Source organism: Metarhizium brunneum, chromosome 1 (assembly GCF_013426205.1).
Source record: "Metarhizium brunneum chromosome 1, complete sequence".
NCBI lineage: Eukaryota > Fungi > Ascomycota > Sordariomycetes > Hypocreales > Clavicipitaceae > Metarhizium > Metarhizium brunneum.
This window is the reverse complement of record NC_089422.1, coordinates 8,060,676-8,083,111: the sequence shown is the minus strand read 5'-3', so window position 1 is coordinate 8,083,111 and position 22,436 is coordinate 8,060,676. Positions and strand designations below refer to the sequence as shown.

Genomic DNA, 22,436 nt, shown 5'->3' with positions numbered 1-22,436 from the left:
GGAGTTTGAAACTCGAGGAAGATGTGCTCCATGAATTCCTACCTAGAGCTTCATTACGGAGTACGTAGCTCTATGTACGCTTGGTTAAGCTAGGTGCCACCTCTTGAGCCGGGTTATTCGAATTCGCTTCCATGTTCACACGTCACGGTTGCCAGTCTGGTGCTTCCCTTAATCAATGCCTCCAAAATCCCTCCTAACCGCCTCCACCTGTCGTAAAGGCTTCAATGCCTCCATCCAACAAGGCAGCTTGTATTCACCTCTACCAAGATGGGACCTGACATTAGCTGTCCAGCAGCACTTGTCAACTTTGCACTGCCCAGCATCTCTTCTCAGCCGACGATAGCTTTGTGACTTTGCTTCACACATAACGTATTTATAAATCAATCAAACCCTGGTATTCAGGTCAAGGAAACGCCACTCAATGCTTGACTCGATGCCACTCCGGGGTATATCTCCAGCGCAAACCGCCTCAACAAGAACCCAAAACCAGCAGAGAAACAGCCATGCGCAGAACACTAATCCTATGCAATGCCTGTTCCATCTCTCATGATTTCGTACTGACTCATACTATGGCCGACATCTGACGGCCGTTCATCTATGGGTATATCCGAACCCTTCTACATGTAATCCGCATCAATCTGTCACTCCCTTCACATGCCATTTCCTCCTCTTCCTACATAATGACGACACTAGCAAATATGCTCAACAGCGCCGTCGTTGGAGCCCAACTTCGACTTGAGTGCAGGTTGTCGCCACCGCCCGTTTGTGTCGGAGTGGAATTATACGTTTGGGATGAAGGCACCGTCGGCACAGCGATATTGGTCGCCGTCACTTCGAGCGAATCGTCCGTCTCCGACGGCTTATCGGCGAGGGTGAGAGTGCCCCAATGGATGTTGGATCCGGTCAACGTTGATGTCCATGATACCTCTGTCGGTCCGGTGTATTTGCCGTTGGTATAGCCGGAGCAGTAGCTGGAATAGCCGGAGCATGTGGCTGCGGTAGTGCCCTTCATGTTGCATTCAAGATCAGCAATGCTACGCAAAAGAAAGAAAAAGAATAGTTAGTTACATGTCCTTTCTTCTCTAGCGGTAACTGTGACGGGACCTAGGGAACCGTACTATGTGGAGGTCAAGGTGCCGTGGAACTTGAGGGTGCTTGGGCCCTCGACGATAATGAACGGGAATTCAAGCGACAGGTCGCAAGCAACCTGAGTCGCTGTGGGACAAAAAATAGTGTATGTCGTTTGGGTTGCCGTCTGGTTCTATTTTTTTTGTAAGTTAGTCAATGTGGACGTAACGCAAAGTTCAGCATCGGACATACCATCGAGACGATACTACCCCGTACAGCAGACCATTGTTCTTCGCTGTAGTACGGTATAAAGATGGGCGCTGTCGTGACGGTAGGCGTCGGGGTGCTACCGCGGTCGTTGGCATTGCAAGCCTTGAGGAGAGCTAGCAATGCAAGAGCCAGGGCTCTGGAAGATGCCATTGTTGGTCGAATCATGGCCACGAAACGGGACGGCCTGTCCTCCCGGGCGTGTTCGTCTCAATCGTTGCTCGGTGGTGTTCGGCACCGCGGTAACAACAAGGCACTGTCACTGCTAGAAGTAGCAACCTCCATCTGATGGGAGACACTGCAAGCGAGGCATGAGACGAGAGGAGGGCGGGAGAACGGGTCAAATACTGAATTGGCGATGGTGGACAAGAACCGCAGGTCTGATTCACTTCGTCAAGAGTCTTGGCTGTGGCCCAATGTGTTCTAGCGTCTGGTTGTGCTTGTCGTCGGACAAAGGACGAATGATGCCGCGCATTGGCGATTTATGCTGTTATGCGGTGCAATCTTATGCCATTGACAGGGTGCAAACGCCCCGTGTCGTTATGGCCCATGCACTTCAAAAATTCTAATGTTGCATCGTTTGCCTGCCGAGTAGGAAAAGAGTCGAATTCGTTTTTGCACTGTTCCCAGCATCGCGACCCAGATGACATCAGGACCCTGGAGTATTATAGGCATGCATGCACAAGAAAGACACTGCAGAGACGCCAACCAAGGCCTCCAGAATCTGGTTCAAAGCGATGGTGCCGATATGCCGTCAATTAATGCCGAGGCAATATCCAAGATAACCAGTGGGCTTCTGCTCAATTCTTGCCGTTTTTTGCCACGGCAGAGCGGAGATGTGGTTGCAGTGCCAAGACCGAACAACTGGCGCCAAGATTATGCCAAGACCGAACATGCAAGCCCGTAACGGCTATGTAAGTTGGGGAGTGCGACAACTTGATCATATCTCATCTCAACTTGTGTCGCTTGGCTGCTATCATTGGCATGACTTGGCCATCACTAGTAGAGAGGATAATTTCTTGGCTAAAAATTTGTAAGAATATCAGAGTTTAAAAAATATGATCCACGCATGGACGCTCTATGAGTCTATGTTGTCGAAGAACCATATACCACACATCAGGCTAGCTATGGTCGAACAAGACTTCTCCACTGATTTACCGTTAATTGAACGACCAAAAAGGAAAAGAACAACAGTAGTTGAAGTAGGAAAGAAACAGCAATTAGGTCACATTGGCTACTTTGTATTCGCTGCTAACCCGGGGGATTTTACGGGTGCGCATAGTCGTCACCTGCCTGGGCGGATCGAGAATTGGATGTATTAGTGACTGACCCGGAACAAATGTGAGAACTGATACAGTACCTTCGTCTCTCCAAAGCTTAGGCATCAGCTGGCTCTGCGACATTTTAACCTCTTTTGTCAGCGATAACTCCAGAACCATAGACGGAAACGACGTACCGCGTCAACGTGACAAGTCATATTTTGGGAGCCAAATGTCTTGATAGACTGTACTTTGCCATCTTTATAGTTCAACCGGACCTGTTGCGAGGTAGCGCGGGAGGCATCCATTTCGAGATAGTTGAGCGGTTCTATTATAAGAGCGGAATGTGCTGTCGTGGACACAGTATTGGGAAGATCGCCAGTGTGCGGGGCGTGGTGCATTCCGAGATTGAACCAAAGGACGCTGTTGCCGTTAGTTTTTCTTTTCTTTATTTTTTCCCTTTTCAGCTTGAAGACCCCCAATCCGTCATGAGGCGCCTTACAGGTCCTCCTGATCCAGAGATTCCCCATCAAAGAACTTGGCAAAGTCAATTAATGGGTCTGCAGGATTAAGCACGTTATACGGGTGTGTCCCTTGAGCTTCTGTGTCCTTCTGCTTTGTGACATAGAAGTGGTGATCGGCGAAATTCACGGCGTTCATGATGTTAGAGGAGTTCGAAGTCGTGAGGAAGATAACGTTCGAAGTTGCTACGCGATTAGTTCCACATTCAGGCAACTGTACAGCGCATTTAGCCCACCTACCAGGGGTGAACCTGTAACCGGGGTATTCTCCGAACTTATTCTTTGCTTCCTTGTTGACGATGGCGTACATGGCCGCACCATTAGGAGCCCAGTTGATCTTGGCTTCATTTTCGTTCTGGACAAACGATTTCTGCAGCTTCATAGTGTTCCTTTTGGCTCCATTTGACCACGGATATCTTTTTTTTTCCCTTTTGATCAGCATCTGCGCTACACAAGCTGATGGGCTCTCATACTTACTCGATGGTTGCGGGCACAAATTCCACTTTTTGGAGGCTGTTTTTCTCGCCCAATACATCAATATCAGCCTTGTAAGTGAGAACATGGTCATGCATGGAGCCGGACAGGTTGTCGTGAATTTTCCAACCATACTCCTCGTTGTTGGCGGAAAATCCGCCGTGTATATATCCAGAGGCTCTCACTGAGACCTCTATGCTCCCATCCAAGAAGAAATTATACGAGAACATATAGTCGTAGTTTCCGATGGATGAAATAGACCTTACTGTAAAAGCAATGTTCTTGGTAACACTGGTATAGTTAGCAGTAGAGTGGCGCTGTATAGGATATCCCTGGTCGAATTCGAACAAACCTGGACATGTTAGCGTCCTCCGAGACTGGGAGCGCCATGGTTAAACTCACAAATGGCATTAAATCGAGTGTATGATTTTTCTCCTTGTCGGTAGGTGGCATTCAGATATGTTGAATATGTCGGACAGTCGTATCCTAGGACCCTGTTAACTTGGTTGCCATGTGACCTGTTGTCGGCGGTCAAACTCACCATCGACAAGAGATACCACACTTGGCCCAATGCCAGGCTTACTGTCAAAGTATCTGTGGTGGCATATCCTGTAAGTTCTGAAAACATTATATGGCTACCGAAGCCGCCTTACGTTGTGCCGGACAGTACCGGGTCATTCCCTCTATTAGGTGTCAGGCCGAATCAAACCGCCACTTCACACTTTGTAGCACCACGTACGCGTAGAGAGCCAGCGATTCCTGCAGGCCCAGCTGACCATGGGCAGTTAGAATATAGCTCAATAGAATAATTGTTTCCGATTGCAACGGCCAACATACTTCGTATAGAATTCTTCTGCCCTTATATTGGACATTGAAGAGGCGTAATCCATTGTCTCTGTAGTAAGACAGGAAAAAAGAGAAGTCCACTGCATCAATTTAGTCCTACCGCGCCCTCATACGAAAGACAAACAGAAACTGCTCAGAACCTACTCCACTCGACGTAGTTTTCCTTTGCATCCACAGAGAAGCGATTCGATCCGGGCATAACGGCCGTGGGTGGAGGCAAATGGTCAAAGTTCATCGGGCTACCTTGCCTCTCTATTTGGGCCCACGGACCGTCCGAGTTGGCTCCGAGTAGTGTGAAGTTACTGGACGCTGAAGCGGCCCGGAACGCGTTCGTGGTCGGGTAGTGTTTGCCGTCGTAATACCATCCTATTACAGACCACTTGGATGGATCTCTGCCCATTACATCAACGCCGAAATATAGACCAAGCGGAAGAATGGTCTCCGAGTCAAAGGCTGAGGTAGGGTTGTTTACGAAGCCGGACCACAAAACCAAGCTGCCGTTCTCCTTCCAAGGTGGAAATATTGGCAACAGGCCAAGGGTATCGTTGAGGGTCTGGTGTTGTTAGAAGATTTTCTCATGACTCTCCTGGCGTCGTGGCCACTCACCCCATCCCACAGACGTTTCGTGATGTCGGCCACAGACATGCCTACGTCCTTGACATAGTGATCCACGGCGCTACGATCAGCAAAATCAACAGCTACTTTCCCCTTGCCCGCATTGTTGTAGAGAAATTGAAGCGGCTGCACCTGGGTGTTGTTAGCAACGGGAAGCGGGCCAATCACATAGTCCTGAAGATAGGGATTAGGCGTTGCGCCAAACATCAGAGTTGCGCGAGCGCATCGTGGCGGAGGTGTGGTTGTCTTGTTGTTGAGGAACGGAAGCGTGTCGCTTTTGTTTGGGGCCAGGAGCTCCACGAGAAGACTATTGACAAGACACGGACGGAGTCGACCAACGTGTAAGCCGCAAGTGCGATTTTGACGGACAAGGCCACATACATTTTATTATCCCAGCTATTCAGAATTTGTCAGTATTTTGCGTTGTTGTTTGCTGTTGCACCTGATGTTGGTTTCTCACCTCCCGGCAGCATCCTCTGTCGTAAGGTTCAGGCCAGTCGATTGCCGGTGCAGGAGCTCGATGACCCCGGCAGCTTCCTCGTCAGTAAGGTCGCCCCAGATGTTCGGGTGCGGTGCAGAGACGGCGGGCTGCCTCGATTCGCAAAGATGGTGCATGGGCACGGGAGTAGGCGACGCGCCCCATTTTTTACAGCTGGAGCTCGATGGGTTGGCCGCTGGGGACAGCCAATGGATCAGCGCTAATACGCTGGAGAAGAATGTCGACATCATCTTGACAGGCGACAAGAGTACTACTCTGTTCTTGATGCTTCATGTGCTCCCCCGCTGGTGGAAGGATGGATGAAAATGGAAGGAAGCAAGAGAGGGAGAAAGCATGCCCTGCGCAGACTTTTGCATTCCGCGCAGATCGCCCGTTGCTCTTCTAGTAGTACTAGTACTACTCGGTGGAATCCTGGTGAGAAGCTAAACCCCCCGATTTATCAGACACGGGCTGCTGTAGCCAGTAGCAAACCTTGATCAGAGACAACAGACAGGGCTAGAGGTACAAATTCTCTTTATCGGTTACGGAGTACTAGTAGTGACGGGCTAGATATTTCTTTTGGCCACAGTGTCCATCATTGCATTTTATCCTCAGCTCTTCTCTACCTTGTTGATATAGATTGGTTATATGTTACTAGGTACTCAAGGAGTTATCCACGCCAGATCTGCAGCTTCCTTGACAAGCATTGCGTTGAGACGTCGACGGTAGCATCCTTGTTCTCAGGTACCTAGCAGTAAGTACATAGTCAATGGGAACGAACGTGTTCATGTCGGTGGCAGACTTGGCAAGGCACTTGGTACTACCAGACAAACAACCGTAATATCACCGATACGTCATCAGGAGACCTCTTTTTCTTTTTTCTTTTTCTGCTCCCATAACATCCAAACATATTCAATCGTCAACGATGACTACCCGCGGGCAAGTGCACAACGATATAAATTAATCATTCAATAAAGCCGCCCCATAAAATACTTTTGTGGGGCAAAATCATGGGGAGATGTCGGCCCCGATCTACAGAGTACGGAGTACTCTTGTGAAATCCAAATCCAAAGTAGTAACTACGAGCAGGGGTTAGGGTTAGGGATATTCAGGGGACCAATCTGCTTAAAAGAGGGCCGACAATTCTCCACTGAAATTCCTCAACGACCTTTGACGGGTGGACAATAATCGACCGGCAACAAGACGGCTTTTACTCAGGCCAGGCACCAGTTGACGCCGCATTGAAACGGGGCATCGCCGTCTCGGCGCAGCCAGCGTCTTGCTCGTCGTTTGCTCAGCGCCGAGGCAATAGGTGCGCCCTTTTGCAACAACACACAGACGCCTGAAAAAGAAACACGTTTTGAGTTCCGCCAACCTCGCTTGGTGACGTAGTCATAGACCCCAATGCCGCGAGATGATGGACCAGGTGCCCCTTTTATGCTTTGAGTGGAGGCGCGCCAGTTTAGCTTGCTTCAACATCGAGATAGTGTCAGGTCGACCGTCGTCCCCCCTGTAGGGAGCTTGCATTTCGTTAAATAGGACGTGCTTTCGCTCTCTCTCGCTCTCTCCCTCCTCTCTTTGCTCGCCCTCGCCACGTTTGTTTTGCCAGCAGCACATCTCGTCGCCGTCTCTCGTTCATCATGGTTCGCGCCGCGCTCCCTCTCCTTGCCGCTCTGGCTGGCTCCGCCGTCGCCGCCGAAACAACAACCGTCAAAATCCTTGTTCTTGGCGACGAGTCCCCCTTCGTCGGCTCCGTCGTCAACGTCGACTCGAGCGCCACTACCTTTGCCGTGCAGTGTCCCTCCGGCACGCCCTCGGACGAGTGTGGCTTGCCGCCGGGTGGTGCGACTATTACCCAGGGCGAGAGTACATGGCAATGGAGCCTTGGCATGTCTAATAGCGAAATGGGGGTTCTGTATGTCGGCTATTTCCTTCCTTTCTTTTGCGTTTTCTTTTTCTTTTTGTTCTCCAACGCCGAGAGAAGAACCGCGAGACTGACTGGGTATCAGCACCCAAAAAGCCAACTGCAAGCTTGACCCGTCCAAGGATGTCGCCGCCTGCAAGATCGAATTCACCGAGGGCTCGCAGGTGACCTCTTCCGAGGTCACTGAATCCGGCTACAAGACGTCCATGTTCCCCGTTACCATCACCGCCGGCGCCGACAAGCTCTCTGCTTCTCCCGGCGCGAGCGCCACCAATGGCGGATCCAACAGTGCCTCCGAGACGGCTACTGCAAAGACTACCCAAGCAAGCAAGACTTCTAGCACCGGAGAGGCCGGACAGCCGGGTGAAGCCGCCGCAACTTCCACCACTGGCAAGAACGCCGCGCCGGCTGTGACGCAAAATGCTGTCTTGGCTGGCGTTGCCGCTATTGTGGGCGGTGTTTTGGCCATGTAAATCAGTCGAGCTGTTGGTTCAAGTAAACGAGTTTCACGTCATCAGACAGCCGTATGTAGTAGCGACCCAGGTCTATGGCGTTGCTGGTAATGGATCTGTATATTACCTTCAAAAGTGAATATGACTACAAACAACTCATCAAGAAACCGGAGATGAAACGGCAACAAATTGCAAAGGTCGCCAGTCGCATCTCGCAAACAAGTCTGCGCCCAAGTAAATTGCAAAAAACACCCAGTCAGGTATCAAGGCCAAAAAAGAAAAAAACCAGTCCGCAGCCTACATCTCATCCGGCCAATGCCAATACAGGCGCCATGCTGAAAGCGTTGCATATGCATGGCCGTGTCGTGTCCGCCCGTTCAACACCCGTTTCTCTCCTCCCGCCCATCTTGCCAGCTCGTACAATTAAAACAGCGCAAGCACTACAAAAACACGTCAGCACCATCTCGAGATAACCAACAACGAGGCCCCGACCTAGAGCTCCTGACCTTACCTTCTCATTGATTCGATTTCGACAGTACTTGCACTTCTTGGTATGCTTGATGATCGGATCATGCGAGATCAAGGTGTATATGTGCGCCAGCCCATACAAGGCGAACCCCACCATGATGAAGGAGACGACCTGGTAAATAAACGACCCGTAGGCCATGACGACGGCGCCGTCATCCAACGCCTGGCGCAGCGTGTTGTACCCCGTCGTGCTGTTGTACCCGTCTCCGGGTCGGAGCACCGCGAACTTTTCCTCAATGTTCTTGTTGACGGGGAACAAGATGGCGAGAGGGGGCATGAGGATGGCGCTGACAAAGGACTTGACGAGGTCGGTGAAGATGTTGGCGATGCTGCACAGCTATTAGCAGGTATTGCGGGCGAGCAAAACGGAAAGAGACTTTGGAAAAGGGGTCCGCACATTAAGCCGAAGGCGATTTGGAGAATGTTGCCCTGGAAGGCAAAGTCGATAAAGCCATCAAAGAAGCGCCTCACTCGATGCCGGCTTCGGCCGAGGAGGGATTCAGTCTCGCCGTTGACATTTTCGACGTCGCCGGGCATTTTTTTTTATTTTTTTCTTGTTCAAAATTCTCCTCCCTACTCTGCTGTGAGGACTTCTGCCGGTGTAGGATTATCCGCGTCTGATATTTGGCAAGTTTTTGTGTGCCAAATAGAAAGGGATGGCAGGACGGTAAAAAGGAGACTGAGATTGGAGTGAAACATGAGGCTACACATGAGAAGCGAAAGCACGAGATACTACGGCGATGGCTGCCCCACCTCTGTGACCTCCAGCTGGGCCATTCATTGTTGAGCCAAACAGGCTGAATTGAAACCTGGCTTTGCCGCTCCCTAATCTCCTCCCTCTTGCAATTAGGTATGGAGGGCCGGTTATGTAGAACAAGGACGAGGTCCTGGGATCGCGGTCAGTTGGTCACGATGAATGAGTGTCAAGGGACTCATTGAAGTCCGTGCGGAGCACTAGGAGAGTATACCAAATGCGAACGCGACAGTAATAAAGTCAAAAGTGTAGATGCTGTCTAGGTTCTTAATAGAGTGTATTTGGGGAATTAAAAAAAAAGAACACATCAGATAGTATGATTTAAGACATGAGTCTGAAATAAAGTAAAAAAAAACATAAGAGTGGAGAAACGGGGATTTGAACCCCGGACCTTCTACATGCAAAGCAGACGCGATAACCCCTACACTATTTCCCCTCTTATTATTGATCGCCACTTTATTTGCCTTTAAGAACTAATGCTATCGGCCACAACAGTTGAGATGAATACCAGACTCTATTTGCCAAAGCCTAAACTAAACCTCTTATTAAAAACACTTAGTAGTCCGCCGAGTCAATGAATTCATTTCATCAATAATACTGCTCATATCATATTCCTGCGAGATTTCCCTCCTGTCCAATAGTTTCTACCGTCTATGCGTTTAGTCTTGCCAACGGATACAAGTCTTACGTTGCCGGCACAGCACGTCTTATTTCTCTTCAACCTCGCCGATTCGCCGGAGTGATGTACAGGCCGCGCTGACGAAAAAAAAAGTGTACAATTTGGCAAAGTCGGACACGGAAAACCAGGCTTGCTTGCTCAAATTGCAGTCAATTAATAGAGTGTGTCCAGCAGGCACTCAGAGCCACGAGGCAGTAAATTATTCTAGCATCTAACAAAGACTGCGCTTGCGCACGTCACACTTTTTACAGGAAAAAATAAAATAAAAATAAAAACATTAAACAGGGGGTTGTGTCACAACAGTCTCCGCTTCTTGCGTTGAATTCCCGGATACACGCCCCCAATGCAACAAGCTCCAACACGGAAAAAGTAAACAACGAGTGATGATGCTTTGCTCATATGAAAAGACTCACGCACGGCGTGGAGCTCAGCTCCAAGTCTTTTCCGTCATGAGCCTCCTCTGCCGCCTCACCATGCAGAAGCGGACCATCCAGAACAAGGTGACGAATCCCATGAATCCCGTGGTCACCCAGCTTAGGTTGTAGAACTTTTCGCCTCTGCTCGCGTACAGTCCGACCGGATTGCCGATTTTATTGACGGCCTCGACGCCGGTGTTTGTGGCAACAGTGACGATGATGCTGGCTATGATGATGCTGAGGAACGCCAAACCGCCGACGGTGAAATTCACCAGCGCGAGGATGCGCATGTCGGGCTTGAAGAAGGCTGCGAGACCGCCTAATGCCGACGCGGCGCAGCAGCCTATGCCCAGGGAGTACATGATGAGCAGGCCGAGGAGGGCATTGTTGAGCACGTCGAGCGTGTCTTGGATGCCCTTGGGCCACTTGATGTCGGCGAGATTGAGCTTTGCAGGGCCAACTCTAAGTTCCTTGTCCAAGAGATCCGTCAGGTTGAGGCGGTCTATATGCATCTCGCGGTCAGCTTTTGACTCGTTGTTTTGCCTCGTAATCACCCCCCTCTTTCACGACGGATAGATGGGCACTTACGAGATGGGCTCGACGAAGTACAGTTGGTCACGTTGAGCGCAGCACCGGGCGCGGTGGCATTCGGCTGGAAGTAGCCCTCACACGAGTCCATGATGTGCAGTGAGTACCACTGCTTGATGCCAATCTTCTTGGCTATTTCGTCTGCAATGGTGCCGGTGATGTCATTGAGTTTGCCCTTTACACCGTCCGTCTTGTCCTCTACCCAGTCCTTGGCGTCGCCCAGAACGTTGGCGCCTGGGATTTCGACGTCTGGAACAATGCCGCCTAGGATGCCGCCTAGGATGCCACCGCCGCCTTTCTTGTCGCCACTCTTGTCGTCCTTCTTGCCTTTATCGAAGAGGTTGTGTCCGACCATGGAGGTATTGAGCTACATGCCAAGTTAGAATCGAAGATGAGTACTGCCATTTGCGGAATTTCTTACCCTGACAAAGGCATAGTCTTCCATAAAGCCTGGCTGGCGACCTGCGTATAGAGCCAGCATGGACAGAATGAAGCTGATGACGGCTAGGATGACGGGGAGGAGGATCAAGAATCGGCCGACTGCTGGTTTCATCGTGGCGTATTGCGATATGAGATTTTTCTTATTCTTTCCGTACGCTGTCTCCTGTATCAAAGTGTAAATGGTAATAACGGATGGTAAACTTCAACACACGACAAAATACAATACTAAGCAAGCAAGCAACGACTTGGCGGGCATTATAAACGACGTCTCATCTTCGCGTGCACAAAAAGGGTGGGCAGCCATTGATAGGCCTTGGCCACAAACCCCCCCATCAGAGTGCACATGTTGTTCAATCTGTGCATCTTGTTTGAATCATTCACCTCTTACAAGGCCGTCGTTGTCCGGGCTGATTCACCGACATCCAACCAAGGCGGCATTGAGGCCCTGGGCGCAAACAAGCACCGCCCAGGCATGTGCTGCAGCCTGCAGACCGTTGAAGAAACCCTGAACAAGGGTACGTCGGCCAAAGGAGGGCATCGACAAGACACAAGGAGACATTAGCGACCCAGACTTGTCTGTCTGATTGACGCGGTGGTTTGCAGAGCCCCGGTCTTGCGTCACAGTCGGCCAGTCTGGGACGTTGCCGCGCATCTCGTTGGATCAACAGAGTCGCTGGCCTGCCTTCTCAGCGCCCGAGAGGACAGGGATTGTTGACACCGTCACACCGTTTGCGCAAGCGCTCGTCAAGGGCTGTGGCTGTGAAGAGCTGCGACAAAGATGGGATGCCGGCAGCCACTCGTTGGGCTGGGCTTTGTTGGCTTTGACACGGCCTTTGATGGGTCGGGCGGCTGTGCGGGCGCTTCGAATGCCGTTGTGTTGCCGATGGAAACCATGGAATGTGGATTTGTTTGTTCATGAATGTGCCCAAGCCGATGGCGGACAATAGGTCAAGCAGTGGTGGTACATGATGTTTGTCACGGTTTGCAGGATATTGGTTGTGAAAACTTGTGACCAAGACGCGCTGCACGAGCAGAGGTTCCTCCACTTTTGGTTGTGCAGCTACATAGCAATTATACGATGGTTGTCTTGTGCATTGCGGTTTTGCTTGAAGGGGAAAGAGACTTGGCGCTAAAGGGGAAGGAGAAAAAAAAAAGAAGAAGAAAAAGGAAAATTCAAATGCAAAATGAAACAAGATGGAGTAAAAAACAACCAGACCCAATACTAAGCTATTTAGTCACGTACGACACACCATACTTCTGGTATTCGCAGGCCTCTATCATCTACACAATTTTGAAGCTACACAGCTGCATGCACTGTAGTTGACCCGACGAGACCCAAAACTACACCTAGCAAGAAAGAGGAAGCAGAAGAATAGAAGCGAAAAATAAAGATCAAGATGCGTTCGAGTACCGACATATTGAGCCATCGAGTATAGATTCCTCAGTCAAAGGGAAAATAGGGCCAACTCCAAGCGCCATAGCCTATTTCACTTCACTGCCTCTGCATTTCCATCATCCTTGAACACACCAACCATGGTGGTTTGAAAAATGAATGAAATACAAGGCCTTTGACAGCCAAGTTCGTTGTGCGGACCTCTTTTCATCCAGCACAAAGACGAGTTTTCTTTCGTTTTCCTTGTTCTGGTCTGGTCTGGCCTACAGGTTAACCAGCACAAAGACGCCGTCGAGAGCGGTGCAAGTCGGACATGGACCGGCAGGCCTGTCTGATTGGCGAATGGGCGGTTCCATGGCAGCATGTACAATGACGTCGACTTGCAGCGAGAGCCGCCGGTTGGTGTTTTGGCATTCGCCATGGCCGAGAGTTCCTCTGTTGCCGACATCTCAGAGTTGCACGCAGGGGCGAGGCATAAAATCCCCAATGGGGCTGCATATTTATTTGGTGTCAATAGTGCTTAACCCGAACCCTTGAACTAGCGGACTTTGTGCTTTTTATGCTCTTGTGTCGTCAGGCACCCGGCACAGCCACTGCCATCATTGATCAGTACCGCTTCGGGTGAGACGCGCTGTGGCACGTGGGAGTGCGCCGGCCAGAGGGACAATGCGATATGTGATGTCCGCGGCAATTGAAAGCAAAACACACGTAAACTGCAGCTCGGGCCCAAGCCTTCCACCACGAACCAGACCTGTTTTATCGTCTCGTCCGATCCTTTCAAGTCTGGTTCCTTAGCCTGCGGCAGACGGCCCTAAAGGTGCGGCGTGACCTCTGAGGCGTGACGTGACGGTGCCGTGACGCCCTCCCTTTCGACCCCGCCGTGACTCCCTCGCGCCATCTCTGCGGCCTCATTCTCATTCGACTTGACCCGTCGTCTCTCCAATCCTCATATAGCATTGCATCGCATCTCATCTCATCGCTGACCGCCGAGCAACGACGCCCTGCCCGCAAACCGCACGATTTATTCTCGCCTTGCAGGTGCAGGAGAGGAGACAGAGATTGCTCTTGTCCTCTGCCTCTGCCTTTTCCCTCCCCGTCTGGGCTTTCCTGTTGAAGAAAACACCAAACGTCCGACGCAAACAACATCGTCAGCCCATCACGACCATGAGAGTGCAGGCCTCTGCCCGCCCTGTCCCCACGCCCATCCTTCGCTGAAGCCAACGGTGACAATGCGATAAGGGGAATCAAACCTCCCCCCATTGCTGCGCTCAAGCCTGCATTTATCGCGGCGCGTCGTCGTCGTCGTCGTCGCATTCGTCGCGCCTCACCATCACGCCGCTCCCACCTTTTGATTAGTAACCAGTTATCACGATTTCATGTTTTACGCGGTTCACTGTCAAATTAGACAAGCCAGCGAGTTGACCAGCAATAATTCACCCATTTTTCGGATTCCGCAGCATAGTGACACCACAGCCTCACTCAAAACCACATCACCTTCACGACTCACCCGCCATGTCGTCTCTCGAGGCCAAGATCGTGGTCCTCGGCGCCCAGGGCGTGGGCAAGACCTCCCTCGTCATGCGGTACTGCAAGGGCGCCTTCAACCCCTCGCAGATAACGTCCACCGTTGGCGCGAGCTTTCTGACCAAGCGCGTCGTCGACTCCGACACCGACACCATGGTGCGCCTGCAAATCTGGGACACAGGTTGGTGCCGCCCTTCTTCACTCCCCATTCACTCTTCATTGGGCCTTGCCCCGAGTGGCGCCGTACCTATACCTATTCACCGGCCGTCTTTGACGCCTCCGTCCTATTGTTCTCCGCAAGCTTGCTAACCGGGCCTCCCTCCCCAACAGCCGGCCAGGAAAGGTTCAGGTCCATATCGCGCTTATACTATCGCGGCGCCAACGCCTGCATCCTGTGCTACAGCATCACCGACGCGCAGTCCTTTGCCGAAATGGGCGTCTGGCTCACCGAGCTGCGCCGCAACCTGCCAAACGACGTCGTTTTGCACGTCGTGGGCACCAAGGCCGACATTGTCGCCCGGGACCCGTCCGCCAGGCAGGTCCCCTTTGAGCGCTGCATCGCCTACGTTGCCGAGAACCTGGCCCCCGGACTGGGCAGCACGCCACCCCCGACGGCCACGCCGCTCAACGCGCCCGGCTCCATGCCAAGCGTGGAACCGCGCACGCCTAGCTCCAAGCGAAGTTCGGGCTTCTGGGCCCAGGAGGTTGGCTGGGACGCGTGCCACGAAATCAGCGCCGAGAGCGGAGAGGGTGTCGAGGAAGTTTTCCGGGTTGTCGCCCGAAAGCTGGTCGAGCAGAATCGCAAGATGCAGCAGGCCCTTTTGCTGGCGACGGCCACTCCGGGCACCCCCGGCTACGAGGCCGGCATGGACGGCGGGTATTTCGACGGCATGAACGTGAGGGGTAGTTTCCGTGTAGGACGCGACAGGCGGAGCTGGTTGTTTTCGCCTGCCTTTTCTCCAGCTGTAACGGTTGACCGGACGGGCGCCACGGCCCAGGAGCAGAATGAGCCCGATGGCGCATCAAAGGGCAGTCGCAGATGCTGCTGAGACAAATACGTCGCGATGGGGGAAAGTCGAAGCTGGCGTGGTAGGGCCAGGCTAGGGATATATCTGCTTGGATAAAACGGGTGGGAAGGGGAGTATTACGGAATGGAACCAAGTATTCGGGTTGGGCCTGGAGGGAACTGCTAAAGATACCCTTTTCCCTTTGGTGTATTGTTTTGGGCTCATCAGTCCACTTTAGGTGTTGCACTAGCTACGAGTCTCTCTCTCTTTTTCTCTCTTTCTCTTTTGTCTTGCTTTGATTGGTTTCCCGGCGGCTACTTTTATTTACGCTTCGTCTTGCGCGTGGGCTTGGTGCTTTTTTTGTTCTTATTTGCTGGTCTAAAACCTTTAGCGCGGTTTACATGTTGCATAGCTACACCTCGCTCCCTGATCGTCCTCATGCATAGCGTTGGATGACCTCTGATATTCGATGCTTCTAGCTTTGGACCATGTCTATTCATTGGTGTCTGTGAAATCGGCACATGTTCTATTTCCATATATAGGAGCCAGAGGGCTCACTCAAATCGCAAGATTTTGTCCTTCGATCAACCATGAAGCACATGATTCGTTACATCTGTACTAGAATGCGACATGAGTTTCTGCCAGCTCTCATGCGTCGGCAGTTGGCAAATGAGAATCCTTCCCCTCGCAGTGCTTTACGCATTCCCCTTCTTCGAGCCAATAGCATCATCCACCATAGGCACGCCTGGAATATCCACCCCCTTAATTTTATACTCCAAGCCAACATACCCATCACTCACAACCAATATATCCACCTTCCTGGCCTGTCCGCCCACCGCTTCTGGTAACTTGATCACAGTTTTCACCGAAGGCGTACTGCTTTGTCCCAGAGACTTTGCTCCCGGCGCAGCCCACGTCGCTCTCTTCACTGCAATGACCTCATCCCGCGTGATATCCCCAACGAGGACGAACCATCCTTCTGTCTGAGGTTTGGGGAACTTTGGAGCATATATACGTGCCCCTCTGTCGACTAGAGCGTTTATGCGCTTAATATTCACGGTCACAGACAAGGCCGTAACGTCTGATGTTGAAACAGACACATTGGGAAGGAAGGACACGGCACGAGCCACGCGGGACAGTTGTTGTGCCGATTTGAGTCCGAGTTTCTTTGACAGCTGATTGACTTCATTCGGTTTAAGTACGCTCAGTTTGCTGAGTGGCGTGTTGTCCTTGGTGGATTCGGGCTCAACACCAGGGAGTATAGATACAACGGGGTCCGTCGGCCAGCGAGCGGATTTGATGCATTGTAGGAGGCTGATCATTCGCAAGCAAGATGATAGATAGCCCAATTCTGTGAGGACATCGATAGAAGCTTGAATAATACGGATGGCTTGGTCGAGGACAGATGTTTGGTCGCCCACGTAATCCGTGATCGGGAGTTCAATTCTCGACATGTGCGCTTGGAGTAGCAGGAAGGCTTTGACATGTGGATCCCACATGGGTAAACCAAATGCGTGGCCAGGATATGGAAGATTTGCAGATAGGGTGTCGTTGATGAGATCTTCGTTATGGCGAACAGGTAACTCATCGTATTCGATGGCTCGGGACATCCACGATAAGACATCGAGGAAGGAAGCCTGCGCTTTTGCATGCTTCACTAGATGCCTGATCGTCTTGTGTGAGAGATAGTAGTAGCTCATGATCTTGCCAAGAGCTGTAGGATCTACGTCTCCGTTAGGAAACACCTCGACGCATTTGGACTCTGCAAGTTCCCCGAGAGATTTGTTGACCATTTCGATCATGTATTCGTTTGCAAGTTGCTGTGCAGCAATGGTAGAGTGCTCCTCAGCGGAGAGCTCCAACCCATAGTAGGATGGGTTCTTGTGTAGTCGACGAAAGAAGAACGTCCAAGTCAAGTAATCCAGCGCATCTTGTTTTGTGACAATTGTCTCGGCGGAAACTTCAGCACAAAGATGGTTATCAAGCACAGTATGGAGTGAAGATTCGACAGGGAAACCAGTGTGCAGGAAGTGTTTGTAGAAATCTTTTTTTGAGTCTTGGGTGAATATTCTCGCCACACCAGAGTTGTCGAATTGAGGACGGCCGGCTCGACCAAGCATTTGGAGAACGTCTGTGAGATCCATATCTCTGTATGCTTCTATTTTAGCATCGTAGAACTGAGTGCCTTTCACAACGACTAAGTGGGCTGGCAAGTTGACGCCCCAAGCTAGGGTACTAGTTGCCACAAGAATTTGGATTTTGTTATTCAGAAAAAGCTCTTCGGATAGTTGGCGATCTGACTCGACCAGGCCGGCATGATGGAGACCAATGCCGAAATTGATGGCTTCTTTGAGGGCATCATCCTTGACACGGGCAAGGTTCAGCTGTAGATCTTCTTCGTCCATGCGTAAGAACCGCCGGGGGTTATCTTCCATGCCGCAAAAGTTGATAAGGTCCTTGGCCGTGAGACGCGTCTGTCGTCGGGAAGCAACGAAGACAATAACGGGCTTGTCTGGGCTGTGGTTTTTGATAGCTAGAAACGTCGGGCGATTCATGGACTGCATCAAGGGACAGAAACCGCGGATTTCAGGGAAACCATCAATGTACAACTCAAGTGGTACGGGACGAACAGAGTGCTTAAAGTTAAACAGGCCTTCCTTCACCCCCAGCCAGCTACCTAGATCGGTAGCATTGGCGCAGGCTGTGGACATGCCAAGAAGTCGGACTTTGTTCTTAGTCGAGGATGAAATATAGTTCATGCCTAGTCAATATCAGCAAGGATTGTATACATGACGGGGAATGAAGAGCCTAGAACCTACGAGATACGATGATTTCCAAAATAGGGCCACGGTCTCCAGCAAGCAAGTGTATCTCGTCGATAATTACCAAAGAAACCTGTCTGACGTATCCTCTTGTTTGCCAGGAACGCGAAATACCGTCCCACTTCTCAGGGGTGGTGATGATGATGTCCGCATCCTTGATGGTTCTTGTGTCTGGAGTATTATCACCAGTCAACTCGACGATTTTGAGTCCCAATGGTTGGGCAAGCCTCTTTCCCCAGTCCTTGACTCGTTCACGAACCAGCGCTTTCATAGGGGCAATATACACCACTTTGGATTTAGGTCGTTCCCGGAAAGCCCACCACATAGCGAGCTCTGCTGCCACAGTCTTCCCACTCCCTGTTGGAGACCCGAGGAGAACATTGGCTGGTGTATGATACAGGGTGTGGAAAATCTGTGTCTGCATGGGGTTGAAGAATTGAAAACGCTGTGCGTAAATCTCTTCTAAGCCGGGGTTCTTCAGGGCTGAAATAGGCAGCGGCTGCAAGTTAAGAAGATCAGTGTAAACACTTTCAGTGTCTGGCCTAATGAGATGTTGAAAAGACACCGGAGTGACCGTCTCCGCACCAAGCCATCTATCAGATACTGCTCGAACATAAATCTGCGTTGGTAGAGGGTCAGACAAAGGAATTGTAAAGTTAAGCTCGTGTTCGTCATGAAGCTTCCTCCTGTTAAGAATAAAGAATTCGTGATGATAAATCTCTGAGGTGTCAGAGTTCTCAACCCAGATATAGAACGATTCAGATGTTCCGTGTATCTGGTCCTTCCACGAGAAATCCGGGATAACGTACAATTTTATTCGAAGTACATCCCGGTTCAATGGCGCAATTTCAGCCTCCACGTGAACCGTGGGAAAGTGATTGAGAAATCGGGAAATGGTCTTTCCGGCGCTGTGATTGTGAACCAAGCCTCCGATCTCAGCAGGTTCCATTTCCTTCATTGTCTCCATAGTCAGGTTTTCCTTTGCATCCAACTGATTCAAGACAGGTTTGGGTAAATCGAATTGATGAAGTGGATGCTGAAAAGGCCAGATCCTCTTCTCAATCGACTTGGACAACGTCAGCAGAACTAGACATTGGTGGCCCCATCTCCTGTTCAGGGCCAACATGAACAAAGCTCGGCAGATGCGGCCAGACTGCTGAGCTACGTAATTCATGTCATTGGACAATGCAAAATCCTCAGGCTGTTGTCTAGAGATGTACGATTGCAACAAGATGTTGGTTTTGGACTGTGGCGTATCAATGCCACCGTCCACATCACAAGGCACAACATCATTCTTAAGATGTGTTAACTCCTTGGCTTCAGTGTCTCTCGACTGCACATTATCGAACTCTCCACTCATACTAATCATCTTGAGAATGTCGGCCTCAGTAGCATGCGGCTGCATCATAGTGTTGAATACCTGAATGCTAGTATGAAGGATGTAATACTGGCTAGCAATTCTGCCTATATCCTTGCTGCGAAGCTCTTCTGTCCTCTCATTGAAAATGATCATCTGGCACTGCTGTAGAGTTCTTGCAGCTTGGATGGCTAATTGGCGTCGTCTCTGCACCAGAGTCGGATCATCACGAATTTCAGCCCACTCAATGCCGTACGCGGTTGGACTCCTTTGCATTCGGACGAAAAGATACGAGTATCCTATCCATTGGACAGCATCCTGGATGGAAGTTACTGTTCCCAGGGCAATTTCAGCATTGAGGTTGTCGACGAGCTTGGTTGAAAACTTGGACTCAATCGGCTGCTGCTCGGTAATAGCAGTCAAGTAATGTTGAAGCTTGTCTTGGGTGGTACAAATCATACCGATGCCAGTATCTTCGAACTGGGGACGTCCGGCTCGACCGAATATTTGCAACACATCTAGGATTCCGAGGTCGACAAATTTACCATCCGAAGCACTGTAAACCTGTGTACCTTTGATGACCACAGCAGCAGCGGGCAAGTTCACACCCCATGCTAGTGTAGCAGTACAGCAGAGCACTTTCAAAACACCCTCTCCAAAGAGTCGCTCCATCAGATTCCTGTCCGCTCTAGCCATGCCGGCATGGTGGATTCCAATTCCTTTGGAGAGAAGGTCACGAATATCCTTGGCCCGAGATGATTTCATATCGCGGGAGGCTTGATCGTATTTGGGATGTCCACTGGGATCAAAAAGATCCATACAAAATTGCTCGATTGCCTTCTGGTGAAGCATTCTCGCAGTGACCATGGTATCTCGCCGTGAGTGCACAAACACCATAACTTGGTGGTCTCTCTCCAGCATCTCCTTGACTTTGTCAAAGGCAATATTGTCCAAGTTCTCTTTGGATTGCTTCGACCCTGCCTTGCCCTTGACGCCAATAAAGTGCTGCTCAAGAGGTACAGGACGAAACGAGGCATCAAAGTAGAACAGTCCAGCGTACTTGTTGACCTTCAAAAAGTCGGCTACATCAACGTAGTTGGGGAGGGTAGCACTGAGTCCGATGACTCGGATAAGAGACTGTGTGCTCTCTACCTGCCGTTCAGTACGGGCAACAAGGGATTCTAGAACCGCGCCACGCTCATCATGCAACATGTGGACTTCATCAATAATAAGAAGGCGCACTTTTTGGACCAGCTCTGTGTCTCCAGTACCCTTTCTCGTAACAACATCCCACTTTTCTGGGGTAGTGACAATGATCTGGGTTTGGACAATTTCCGATTTTGTCAGCTGCATATCACCAGTGTACTCGCGGCACTTGATACCTAGCCAGGCAAGTCGCTTGCCCAGCTTTTCAGTAACTTCAGCGGCCAAGGCTTTCATGGGGGCCACGTAGACAATTTTGAAGTCATCAATGTCCACAGCGAACTCGGTCGCCTCGGGATTCTCGATGGGATTAGGGTAGACATGCTGGCCAATCGTATGCAAAATCGTCAACATGGCCGCATCAGTTTTGCCCTATGATTGTTGTTAGTGGTGACTGAGTGTATTATACGGGAAATGCTGTTAGATTGGTATCGACTTACGGCACCAGTAGGGGCACAAATAAGCATGTTCTCATTCGTTTTATATCCTACGGGAAATACAAGGCTCTGCATACGGTTGAGCGCCTTGTAGCCCTTGAAGGTATTCCGACACAGGCCATCAAGGTCTGAGATAGCCACCAGCTTTTCTCCGGGGCCAAGGGTGCCTTTCCGACCCGCTGGGACAAAGTACTCTTCATACTTTTCAAACTGGAGACGTTCACTTCCAACAGGCAGGCCATACTTTTTGCCAGCAAAGCTCAGAGTGTTTCCAGCCTGGTACGATCTGTATACATGCGGATAGTGTGGTTCCTTCTTGGAGGCAGGAGATAGTGAAGCACTCTTGTGCTCAAAATCCTGGCGTTTTAGAGCAGCCTCCCTCTCAGACTTGTTCAACAACCGACGTGAAGTGGGATGCTTCTCGTCGCGGCCTTTCGACTCAGCCACAAGAACGTCCTTCTTGGACAGTACATCAATGACAAAATCGAGATGATCGAATCCAACCAAGTCGGTTAGGTGTGACTGAAGCTCATAGTCTGGCTCACCAGAACCCAGAACGCTCATAATCTGGTTTTGGAAGACATCTGGAGAGAGATTGTTGTTGGCGGCAATTCCGGCTGATGCATCTAAAAACCAATGCAGGGCGCTTTCTGGCTCTGCGGCGCCAACTCCGTCAACATCAACGTCAACAAGGTCGCTGCTATATTCGTCTTGTTCGGTGTCCGATATAAAGTCCCACACGTCGTGGTCGTCATTTCCAGATGAGAATCCTTCCAGGTCGTCATCGTCATCGGGATAGCTCTTTTCAGCTTTGGATAGCGTGGGAAGCTTGAGATTGGCGAGGGCAGTTTGCATTGCTGCAAATTGCTCCCTCCACTCTGCTTCGGCGGCAACTAAGTCCGGAGACGCCATATTACGAGATGGTGCAACTCCGATGATGCCGTCGTGAAGAAAAAAAGGGAGAGCGGTAGCAGCAGGTTAAAACAGACGAGCATTGAAAAGGCAATTGGCTCAAGCAGAGAAAAAGAGGAAAGAAAGAGGATTGCGAATTCCAGATCTCCGTTGCCGCTCTATTTTGTGCGCAAAGAATATTAAGCATCAATGATGCCCCTCTGGAGCATTGAAGAGTCACACCGTTCCTCCACCAGATCTACCAAAGATGTCAGCCAAAGCTGCTTCGAGCCCCACCTCGAGTGCCACCTCCTGCCAGTCAACAACACCGTGCCATTATCAAGCTCGCACGTCTTCCCACCAGACGCCTGGACACATGTGACATCTGGACTGGCGGTCACTAGAGTTAACCCGGTGCCTGAGCGCTCGAGCCCAGTGTTTCTTTGTCCCCGGTGCCATCAAATTGCTCCTCCTTAAGTAAGTGCTTAAGCT

The 22,436-nt window shown here is 50.7% G+C and overlaps 7 protein-coding genes and 1 non-coding gene across 8 annotated transcripts; 2 read left to right on the top strand and 6 right to left on the bottom strand.

Annotated features, from left to right (window-relative positions):
• Positions 1 to 673: 673 nt before the first annotated feature.
• On the bottom strand, positions 674 to 1,488 carry G6M90_00g024600 (uncharacterized protein; the record flags this gene model as incomplete). Its single annotated transcript, XM_014692636.1, has 3 exons — positions 674 to 1,034; positions 1,119 to 1,261; positions 1,321 to 1,488. The coding sequence occupies 3 exons, from the start codon at positions 1,486 to 1,488 to the stop codon at positions 674 to 676; spliced, it is 672 nt and encodes a 223-aa protein (XP_014548122.1).
• Positions 1,489 to 2,555: 1,067 nt separating this feature from the next.
• On the bottom strand, positions 2,556 to 5,779 carry AOC1 (Amiloride-sensitive amine oxidase; the record flags this gene model as incomplete). Its single annotated transcript, XM_014692637.1, has 14 exons — positions 2,556 to 2,729; positions 2,792 to 3,017; positions 3,097 to 3,301; positions 3,356 to 3,531; positions 3,593 to 3,941; positions 3,992 to 4,075; positions 4,131 to 4,183; positions 4,243 to 4,272; positions 4,329 to 4,360; positions 4,427 to 4,515; positions 4,580 to 4,988; positions 5,042 to 5,357; positions 5,432 to 5,446; positions 5,511 to 5,779. The coding sequence occupies 14 exons, from the start codon at positions 5,777 to 5,779 to the stop codon at positions 2,556 to 2,558; spliced, it is 2,427 nt and encodes an 808-aa protein (XP_014548123.1).
• A 1,389-nt stretch (positions 5,780 to 7,168) lies between these two features.
• On the top strand, positions 7,169 to 7,925 carry G6M90_00g024580 (uncharacterized protein; the record flags this gene model as incomplete). Its single annotated transcript, XM_014692638.1, has 2 exons — positions 7,169 to 7,443; positions 7,538 to 7,925. 2 exons carry the CDS (start codon positions 7,169 to 7,171, stop codon positions 7,923 to 7,925), a joined length of 663 nt encoding a protein of 220 aa, XP_014548124.1.
• A 356-nt stretch (positions 7,926 to 8,281) lies between these two features.
• On the bottom strand, positions 8,282 to 8,969 carry andL (Anditomin synthesis protein L; the record flags this gene model as incomplete). The annotated part of the gene is made up of 3 exons (XM_066129943.1): positions 8,282 to 8,344; positions 8,416 to 8,761; positions 8,830 to 8,969. The coding sequence occupies 3 exons, from the start codon at positions 8,967 to 8,969 to the stop codon at positions 8,282 to 8,284; spliced, it is 549 nt and encodes a 182-aa protein (XP_065986107.1).
• Positions 8,970 to 9,549: 580 nt separating this feature from the next.
• Positions 9,550 to 9,622, bottom strand: G6M90_tRNA00000017. The gene has a single exon. It is a non-coding gene; the product is annotated as a tRNA-Ala (tRNA).
• Positions 9,623 to 10,292: 670 nt separating this feature from the next.
• On the bottom strand, positions 10,293 to 11,422 carry G6M90_00g024560 (uncharacterized protein; the record flags this gene model as incomplete). The annotated part of the gene is made up of 3 exons (XM_066129942.1): positions 10,293 to 10,783; positions 10,870 to 11,236; positions 11,291 to 11,422. 3 exons carry the CDS (start codon positions 11,420 to 11,422, stop codon positions 10,293 to 10,295), a joined length of 990 nt encoding a protein of 329 aa, XP_065985828.1.
• A 2,793-nt stretch (positions 11,423 to 14,215) lies between these two features.
• RYL2 (Ras-like GTP-binding protein RYL2) lies at positions 14,216 to 15,276 on the top strand (the record flags this gene model as incomplete). Its single annotated transcript, XM_014692641.1, has 2 exons — positions 14,216 to 14,408; positions 14,558 to 15,276. 2 exons carry the CDS (start codon positions 14,216 to 14,218, stop codon positions 15,274 to 15,276), a joined length of 912 nt encoding a protein of 303 aa, XP_014548127.1.
• Positions 15,277 to 15,929: 653 nt separating this feature from the next.
• On the bottom strand, positions 15,930 to 21,965 carry G6M90_00g024540 (uncharacterized protein; the record flags this gene model as incomplete). The annotated part of the gene is made up of 3 exons (XM_014692642.1): positions 15,930 to 17,995; positions 18,054 to 20,988; positions 21,057 to 21,965. The coding sequence occupies 3 exons, from the start codon at positions 21,963 to 21,965 to the stop codon at positions 15,930 to 15,932; spliced, it is 5,910 nt and encodes a 1,969-aa protein (XP_014548128.1).
• Positions 21,966 to 22,436: the final 471 nt, after the last annotated feature.